General features: G+C 60.3%; 1 protein-coding gene across 1 annotated transcript; it reads right to left on the reverse strand.

Moving 5' to 3' along the window:
* Positions 1 to 3,191: 3,191 nt before the first annotated feature.
* LOC141916760 (uncharacterized) lies at positions 3,192 to 8,318 on the reverse strand. The gene is made up of 13 exons (XM_074809516.1): positions 8,252 to 8,318; positions 8,006 to 8,109; positions 7,722 to 7,871; positions 7,408 to 7,562; positions 6,967 to 7,114; positions 6,444 to 6,581; positions 6,164 to 6,340; positions 5,614 to 5,769; positions 4,839 to 4,940; positions 4,344 to 4,446; positions 4,124 to 4,183; positions 3,477 to 3,557; positions 3,192 to 3,325 (listed from the first exon to the last, which is right to left on the reverse strand). Exons 1-13 carry the CDS (start codon positions 8,316 to 8,318, stop codon positions 3,192 to 3,194), a joined length of 1,575 nt encoding a protein of 524 aa, XP_074665617.1.
* Between the last annotated feature and the right edge of the window lie 920 nt (positions 8,319 to 9,238).

The raw sequence follows: 9,238 nt of genomic DNA on the forward strand, positions 1-9,238 counted from the left end.
TGCGGGACTGCCAACACCTACGCGACCTTCCCCAGCAGCCCTGAGAGATCTGACAGGGAGGAGGAAGGCGGCACGTCAGAGGCCGCCCTCCACGGGGGTCCCAGCTGCCCCCCATCTGCGCCCATCCCGGCAGAGCAGGAGCAGCCCCAGGAGGAGCCGGGGGAGGCGGCGGCGGCAGGTCCCTCCGCTCCCGGCCGGGGCAGGGACCGCTCCAGTGGGAGGCCCAGGCGCCCCCCGAAGAGGAGGGCCCCCGGCCCCCAGGACTCTCCCCAGCCCTGCAAGAGGCCGCCCCACCGGCAGCACTAGCAGGGCTGCAGCAGGGCTTTGTTCAAGTCCAAGAAAATAAATTCCTATTTCCCTGACCCCGTCTCTGGGTGCGGCTTTCTCCCCCTTCTCCTGGTACATCTTTTGCTTTATGGTAATACTTACATGGAGTGTGTAAACTGACAACTTTAGGATTATTGTGGAATTAATAATTTGAATTAATGGAATTAAGCTGGAATTAACAGAGCACCAGAATGTTAATAATATTAATTTTTAATCCCGTTTTACAGACTTTACCTTGTCATCAGGCAGCATCCTCTGATGCAAAGTCAACTGCCCAGCACAAAAACATAATTTTGCCTTGTGCCTTGTGCCTCCTTCACAAGCAGGGATAAGACAGGAGATTGGCTTATGGATTCCTTTAATCCAAGAGCAGTTGATGCCTTTGGGCAGATTTTCAACCCAGGAACATCCCCTTTGTTGCAGTCAAGGATGTCCATGGCGGGATCGCCTCATTGGGAAGGTCCTGTGAGCCCCCTGGGAACGCTGCGAGATTACCAATGAGCTTTACACGACTAGAGAGGGAGTCTGTACTGAATACTAGCTGGTATTTCAGAGGGGGTGTGGGATCCACCCGATGCATTCACTGGTCCTTCAGCTGACGTCGTACTGAATTCACCGATCAGGCTCAGAGAGTCTTTCCTGCCATTGCAGCTGAAAGTAAGAAACAAGGGAATCACACTCAGGACAGAGGATTATGCCCCACGCTCTGCCCCTGCCCCCCAGGTGACCACCTTCAGCCCCTCCCCGGTGCCCACGGCCACCACTGTCCCCAGTGTCCAGCCTGTGGTCAAACTGGTGTCAGCAGTGCCCACGGTCCCCAGTGCCACTGTCACCGGCAGCGTCCAGAAGTACATCATGGTGTCCCTGCCCCCACCAGTGACACCAAGGGGACACTGGGACCCCCATGGGTGTCCCCACCCCAGGACCCAAACTGTTCCCCTCTGCCACCACCTCCCCCACTGTGCCCCCCAGATCAGAGCCTGGGACAGTCCACAGCCACCCCCCTCCTCCGTTGGGAAAGTCAACAGGACCACCAGGTGGTGGCACAGTGCCCCCAGTCTGCACAGTGACCCCACTGGGACCCTGATGCTGGGGACAGGGGGTGACCTGGTGGTCCCCCACTTTCCCCGTGTCACCCCCCAGTGTCCTGGGACCTCCCTATGGGGACAGGGGGTGACCTGGGGGTCCACCGCTGTCCCCGTGTCCCCCCTGCAGTGTTCCCAAGTGTCCCAGGACCAATCTGTGGGGATGTGGGAGTGCTTGGGGGTCCCCCAGTGTCACCCCCAGTGTCTCCCAGTGTCCTGGGACCACCTCTGTGGGGACAGGGGGTGCCCTGGGGGATCACCAGTGTCCTCATGTCCCCCCCCTGCAGTGTCCCCATGTGACTTAGAGGTCCCCATGTGTTCTTGGGACCATTGGAATCTTGGGAATAATGGGGGACCAGTAGGATCTGGGTGGGGGCTAAGGGGGTTTTGGAGGGACTTGGAGGGGGGGAAATGGGGTTTGGAGGTGTCACAGGGGTGATTTGGGGTCTCTGGGGGTCCCAGGGGTACCTGACCCCCCCTCCATGTGTCCCCCCTCAGAGGGTGCTGCTGCCCCAGGGGTACCCCGAGAGCATCAGCCCCAACTACCTCCAGTACCAGTGCTGGGAGGCACTCCAGGTGCTACTGGGAGTACTGGGAGGGACTGGGAGGGGACTGGAGATCACCAGAAGGGGTGCTGGGAGGGGACTGGAGGGCTCTGGGAGGCATGTGGGGGCTACTAGGAAAGATCTGGGGGGACTGGGAGGTAACTGTGAGGGAGGCAGTGTGGGCATGGGGTACTGGGAGGTAACTGGATGGTAACTGGGAGTACTGGGATGGATTGGGGGGGTACTGGGAGGTAATTGGAAGGCAGCTGTGGGCTACTGGGAGGGGACTCGGAGGCACTGGGATGAACTGGGGGCATGGGAGAGGACTGGAGAAACTGGAAGGTGGTTGGGGGCTACTGGGAGGAGCCAGGGGGGCACTGGGAGAGACTGGGAGGTAAGTGGGAGGGAGGCGGTGTAGATGGTGGTAACTGGGTGGTAACTGGGAGCACTGAGATGGGCTGGGGGTCACTGGTAATTGAATATGGTGGGGGACTACTGGGAGGTGTCTGGGGGTTAAGGAGAAGGACTGGGAAGTAGCTGGGAGGGAGGTGGGGCAGGTGGGGATTACTGGGAGGTAATAACTGGGGGTGACTGGGAGCACTGGGCAGGTGCTGCGCAGACTCTGATGGGTGCCCTGGCCACCCCGGGGGGTGCTCCAGGCCCATGGGGTTGGGGGATGGTGCTGCCACCATCACTGGGGCCACCCTCACCCGAATGCTGTGGGGTGAGACCCCCAAAGCCCCTTTTCACCCCCAAATCATCCATGGCCCCAGAATCCCTGCTTCACCACCAAATCCCCCAATTTTACCACAAAATTCCCACGTTTGACCCCCAAATCTCCCATTTTTGACTCCCAAATCTCCCACTTTGATCCCAGAATTTCCCAGTTTGACACCAAATCAGCCTCAGCACCCCCAAACCCCCTATTTTTCATCCCAAAATCTATCTTGAATCTCAAAATCTCCCAGTTTTACCCACAAATCTCCTACTTTTACCCCCAAATCTGCACCAGCACCCCCAAAAGCCTCACAGTTTCACCCCAAAATTCTCTTTGGACCCCAGAATTGCCCAGTTTGACCCCAAAATGTTCTAGCAACTAACCAGTGCCCAGTCAAAACCAGCCCAGCTCCCCAGTACAAGAGAGGATTTTGGTGCTGGGACAAATGGCGATGTGCCAGCTTGGCGCACGGGTGTGTTTCCGTGCCCTGAGATGTCTCGGGAGGGGTGGGATGGGCTAAAGGTTCCCTCCTCCTCCTCCTCCTCTCCGGGCTTTGTGGTCTCGTGGGATAACCTGGGTCCGGGTGTGCGGTCCCGGGGGCAGCGGCAGAGGCCGGGGTGGACCCTGCTCAGCACACTCAGGGTGGTCCCCTGGGAAGGACACTATGGAGTGAGTCCCAGCAGCTTGTGGCTCCAGCTTTATTTAAAAAAAAATTATTCCAGTACAGCCTTTTTCGTCTCTCCGAGGCTCAGCAGAGCCAGCAGCACAGCGACCGCAGGCTCCATCTTGGTAACGGGCTACGCTCTGCTGTCAGGACGGAGATGGTCTCGGCTGCCAGGGAACTGATGTAGAGTTCAGAGTCTTTCCTCAAGGGCAGGAGCGCTGCGAGAGAAGGGAACAGAGCAGACGTGAACCCCCACTGCCTGCAGAGACCCCCAGGACCCCCGTCCAGCCCATGCCAGCCCCATCCATCTCCTTCCCTGGCCGGGAGGAGCTGGTGAGACAACCAGAGCGGCTCAAGCTGCTGCTCAGGAATGACCCGTGTGCCCCCGACACACAAGAGAGCTCAGGACTGGGCCAGGCCACAGAGTCTTTCTTTCGTTTGCCGTACGAGCTAGTCTAGAGTTGTGTGCGGCCTCAACGAGCCCGTGTATTGATCTGAGCATCACAATGTGGAGTCTGGACATCATCAGCCTCCTGGCAAGGGGCAGGACAGAGATGGCTGTTCTTTCCCCACAAATTCCCTTCCTTTCTGGTGACAAAACAAAATTCCTCCAGTTTCAAGACCTTACTAGAAGAGATATGCTAACCTATGTGTCAAGACACAAACAACTTTCTGAAACTGCTCTTGAAAAAAACCTCCTGAAACTGCTCGTCTGCCCCCGGAGCGTTTTCCTGGAGCGGATCCGGGCACAGCAGCACCTGCCCGGGCTCTGTCCCCTACTCACCGTCACAGATCTGCCACAGCTTCTCCCGCCTGAGGGTCCTCCGGCGCTGCACAGCAAGCCCTGGGGCACAGAGATAATGTCAGAGCCCTGCTACCCCTCGGCAGGGCTGTCCCCCGGCAAGGACAGCTCCCGAGGGCGGTGGGACTCAGCAAGACCCCCAGCGAGCCCCACCAGTGGGGACTGGGGCTGGGTGGCCAGAAATGGGTCCCTGGGGACTCACCAATGAAAGTGATGGCCACCTCTCGCAGGGTGGCTTGACGGTCCTTCAGGTAGGGAAGGCTCTGGAGCAGATACTCATCCACCCTGCTCCTGTCGTGTGTTATCTGAGGGAGAACAAGGGCACGGGGCTGGTACGGACCCTCCGCGGCCGTCCGGACCAGTCCCTCCTGCCCGCACCCCCGTTCCCTCCCGGTGATTCCCATCTCCCAGCCAGGAGCCCCGTGGGGCTGAGGGCCAGAGAGAGCCGTGGGCAGAGGGGGCTGGGGGTGCTGAGACCCCTCCGTCCCGCTGCCAGGGCCCAGATGGGCTGGGGTCTCCTGGAGAAGAGCGCTTGGGGGGCTGCGTGCTGGAGGCCAGGGAAGGAGGATGCAGCTGGAGCAGCCGGGCTGGAGCAGGGCAGCGATGCAGAGCGGCACAGCCCTCCCCAGGGGTGGCCCCTGTCCCAGGCACGCAGCCCTCGTCCAGCCCGGCCCTGGGGTTTGGGGGTTGTCCTCACCAAGCACTCTCCGATCCGGTGTGTCTGCCATGTCTCGGCCAGGAAGCTGAGCTTCCTCCAGCCCAGGAACTCTCCACAGGCGCTGAGGGTGTCCCGGGAAGCCTGCGGAGAAGCAGAGGCTGGGAGATGGTACCAGAGCCCAGGGAAGGAGACCTGGCATCCTCCTCCTCTGGGCCTGGCTTTGAGCTGGGGGGGGCGGGCAGGGGACAGGCAGGGACATGGGGCAGCACTCCCTCAGGCAGAACAGAGATCCCCCCGAGGTGCTGCCTGCGATGGGGACAGGCACAGGGGGTGCGGGGCAGCGAGGGAGGCAGGACGGAGCTGGCAGCCCATCCCATGGGCACCCCCGGCAGCGGGACCCTTGGCTCTCCAGCAGGGGCTGCCCCAGCTCCTTCCCACCCAGGCTCCAGGCAAGCAGAGCTTTGATCCCGGGATGCAGGGCCAGGCCCCTTCATCTCCTGGGCACCTATGGGCACAGCCCTGGGCGACAGGAATTGGGGCTCAAAGCACAAAACCCGTGGGGACTCGTGTGGCCACGGGCCGCTGCTGAGCAGGGAAATGTCCGTGCCAGGTTCTCTGGCCCTGCTTGTGCTGGGGCTGCAGGGACCCTTCCTCTGGGCTGGGGGGGACCCCACCTCCCCATCCACCTCTGCAGCGGTGGGACCAGTGCAGCGGCACCCTGCGGTGACACACATTCCCATTGTCCCTCATGGCCAGGCCACCCCCGTGGTGCCAGCACACCCTTCCCCGCGACACCAGTCGCTGGTCACTGCACCTTGGCCACGTTCTCGACCACGTCGCTCATATGGAAGAACAGTGGGAGCAGGGCACTCCGCACTTTCTTCACCATTTTTTTCTTGTTTCTCCCCACCGCAGTCTTTATCACGTCTTTGAAGAGGCGGATGGAGACCTCCCGCAGACGGTTGGACTCCTGGCAGGGAAGAGGACAGAGGGAGCTCAGCACCCTGCCCACGGGGAGCAGGGGCATTAGCGCGGCTGATGGGAGAGGAGCTGCTCCGGGGTCAGATCCTGAATGCAGGAGCCGTCGGCCAGATCTGCAGCTGCAGTTCAATGGCCCCAGAGCCCTGGAAGGCCGCGGACGAGGAGCGGGGAGGGGAAGAGTCCTGGAAGGCCATGGAAGAGGAGTGGGGAGGGGAAGAGCCCTGGAAGGCCATGGAAGAGGAGTGGGGAGGGGAAGAGCCCTGGAAGGCTATGCAAGAGCAGCAAGGGGGGGGATCCCTGCCCAAATGCTTCCCGCATGGCCGCACTGAAGGGCAGCCATCTTGCAGCCACTGCCTTGGCTCAGGCTCCCATGGCAGCCTTACATCATCGAAGAGGGGTAGGAGCTCCTCTGCCAGCCTCAGGGAGATGAGGTTGGCCTCTTCCCTCTTCATGTGACCCATCATGTTGATGAACAACACCAGAGCCTTGGTCTTGACATCGGCGTTGGCATCTGTCAGGGTCTCCAGCACGTCAGGCAGCAGCACCGTCAGTTTTCTGGCCTGTACGAAACACACCGTTGCCTTTTTGTGAAGCAGTGAAAGACCCCCCCACCGCCCCAGCCCCCGGCTGCCAATGTGGCTCCCCTTGCCGACCCCCGCTCACCGTTTCAGGTGTTTTTGAGAGGGTGACAAGGCCCGTGAGCACCAGCGAGAGCATCACCGGGCTGGGACGCCTCAGGTACCTCTGGGCTTTGTACAGGGCAGCAAACGCCTCCGCGTCAATGTCAGCATAGGCCAGGAGCTAAAATGGAGACAGTGGTGAGAGACCAGCAGAGCTGCAGGGCTCCCTCCCCCACACCAGCACGGTCCACGGCAAGTGTCTCCTGTCCCCTTGAAGCCACCTGAGTCCCCATGTCTCTGACCTGGTACCAGTAACTGCCTTGACTCTGGTTTCTGCCCCTTTCCGGGGTCTCCAGGCTGCAGAGCTGGGCAGGGGGATGCAGGCAGGGGGGAGGGCAGAGTGCTGCCTGTGCCGGGACAGGCTTGGTGGGGCCACACCAGCATGGGGTGGGCCCGAGCGTGTGGGCACGGGGATCTGGCTGGTGCTGGGCAGGGGGAGGAGGAGGAGGAGGAGGAGGAGGAGGAGGAGGAGGGCAGAGCTCTGGGGCTGAGCGTGGGTCACTCACAGACAAGGGGTAGATGCAGGCGTCCTCCGTGACAGAGCTGAACACCTTGCGCACCCGGCAGTCCTGCAGCACGTCGAACAGCTCCATCAAGACGTTCCCCAAAGTCCAGGGCACGGAGATCATCACCTCCCACATGGCCATGGCAGCCCTGCGGAGCCAGAGCAAACTCGGTCAGCAGAGCTGCCTCGGCTCCTCCGGACGCTGGCCCTGCCCACCCCCCTCATTTTGGGATGCCCAGGGAGGCAGAGGGTGGTGAGGTTCTGTTCCCCATGGGGCAGGGGCTCCGCTTTGGCCAGCTCTGGCTGAAGGGGGAAGCGTGGTGGGATGGAGAGCCCTGCTCCTCAGGGATAGATATCCTGCAGTTTTCCGTGGGTCTGGCAGCCAGTCTCTGGGCCACTCTCCCTGTGGGGAACGAGCCCTCAAAGCTGTCGAGGCCGATACCTGTCACATGTAGGAGAGATCCTCAAAAGGCTCCTGACCACCTCCCTGGGGCTCCACTTGGTCAGCTCCAGCAGCAGTGAGTCCAGTCTTTTCTGGGCTGACTTCCTGCGGATGTGCTCCACACTTTTGTGGATGTATCTCATGATTTTTGGCACCTGGAGGGGACATGGGTAAGAATGGTGCTGCCGTTCCCATCCCTTCCTGCTTCCTTGAAATGGTTTCGGGTGCATGAGAGAGCCGGGTTAGGGCAGGAGGGAAGAACAAGACTTGACACGTCTTGACATGGAAGGACAGTCCAGCCACGGGTCACTTACATCCAACAGCCAGGATGCAGGGGCTCTCACAGCCATGTCCACGATGTCTCTGCCCATCTGCCTGACGTCGACATCGTCTGCCATCATGGCCTCGATGGCCACGAGGAGAACGTCCATCCTCTGAGAAGGCTGGAGGTGTTCGCCAAACACCTACGGGAGGAGGGATGGGGGGAGGAAGATGTGTCACGCTGAGCTTGGCTGAGCAGCTCAACCATCCCTGGGTCCCTTCGCTCACACCAGCCGATGCCACGGACAAGGGTCCCTGTGAGGGGGGAGCTCGTTACCATTGTGTCGCTGCTGTCAAGTGAAGAAAGCAACAAGGAGCTCTCAGAATTCTGTCCTGGTTGGAGCTCCAAGTGCTCTGAATTCTCCTCTGGCAGTGTCTCGCCTACATGGAAACAAGGAAGCGTCAGTAGGACACGCCATCTTCGCCAACAAGCCTCCCAGAAGGCGAAGAGAACTTTAAATGTCACCATGCTGAGGAAACGGGGTCCTGGCATGGAGCCAGCCCTGGGGAGCCCTCTACTCACCGATCTGCAGTGGCTGGGCCGTGGACGAGCTGCTCTCCTGGGGAGCACCCACCTCCTCCCAAACCATCGTGGCGCAGCTGGGGTGTCTCTCTGCCATCCTCAAAAATGGAGAAAAGTGGTTGAGGGACAGTGCGGGGGTTGAGCTTTTACGGGAAACGCCAGGGGTGGCGGGGAAAGATGTGGGCTGTGCTCAGGAGTATCCTCGCTGCGCTCCTGCCCTGTCCCTTCCCCGTCTTTCAGACACTGCGGGGCTGCGCTGCTTATATACAGTGCCGTGGGGTGACACGGAGGCGTGTCACAAAGGGGGTCACATTGTGACCCGTCACCCAGGCCGGGTGGGGCAGGGTTCCGCTGCAGGGGGTAGGGACCCAGATCGCCATTGGGCCATGGCTCCTCTTGGGGTGTCCCCAGGCCCCCATCATGTCCCCTCAGGACATTCCTGTACCCTCAGGCTCATCCCAGAGGGTTCACACACCCCGGCATGGCCCCTGGACATTCTGCTCTGATCCCGACAGACACTCCAGACTGCCCCATCTCTCCTTTGCGGTCACCTGAGGTGTTTGCTCGCCTGTGCCCAGTTCTCTCCCACACTCACAGAGTATGTTTAATCTGCTACAACAGTGCCCTGGTTTCAGCTGGGATAGAGTTAATTTTCTTGAGCTGGGAGCGGGTACAGCCGGAGTGCCAGGCCCAGACTGGACGTTGGAGTGTTCCATATCCCGTGACGTTATGCTCAGGATATAAAGCAGGTGCGTTCTCTCTCGCTTCCAGTTTTGTGACGACAGGATCTTCGTTCTGTCGGGATCGCTGGGCGGGAGCGGGCTGGGTGTCGGTCGGTGGGTGGTGAGCAATCACATTGTGCATTACCCACTTGTACTTTCTACTATTGTTATTGTTTTGTTTTATTACAATCACTAAACTGGTGGTTTTTATCTCAACCTACGAGTTTTCCTTGTGTCCTTCCACTCTTTTCCCCCACTCCCTGGA

The sequence above is a fragment of the Strix aluco genome, chromosome 30, assembly GCF_031877795.1.
Source record: "Strix aluco isolate bStrAlu1 chromosome 30, bStrAlu1.hap1, whole genome shotgun sequence".
In the NCBI taxonomy this organism is placed as follows: domain Eukaryota; kingdom Metazoa; phylum Chordata; class Aves; order Strigiformes; family Strigidae; genus Strix; species Strix aluco.

Excerpts from the sequence above, each read along its gene's own strand:
- LOC141916760 (XM_074809516.1), bottom strand. The coding sequence starts at position 8,318 with ATGGTTTGGGAGGAGGTGGGTGCTCCCCAGGAGAGCAGCTCGTCCACG. Across the intron at positions 8,110-8,251 it reads GGCCCAGCCACTGCAGATCG|GCGAGACACTGCCAGAGGAG; the intron begins GTGAGTAGAGGG and ends GTTTCCATGTAG. Across the intron at positions 5,770-6,163 it reads TCCTACCCCTCTTCGATGAT|GAGTCCAACCGTCTGCGGGA; the intron begins GTAAGGCTGCCA and ends CTTCCCTGCCAG.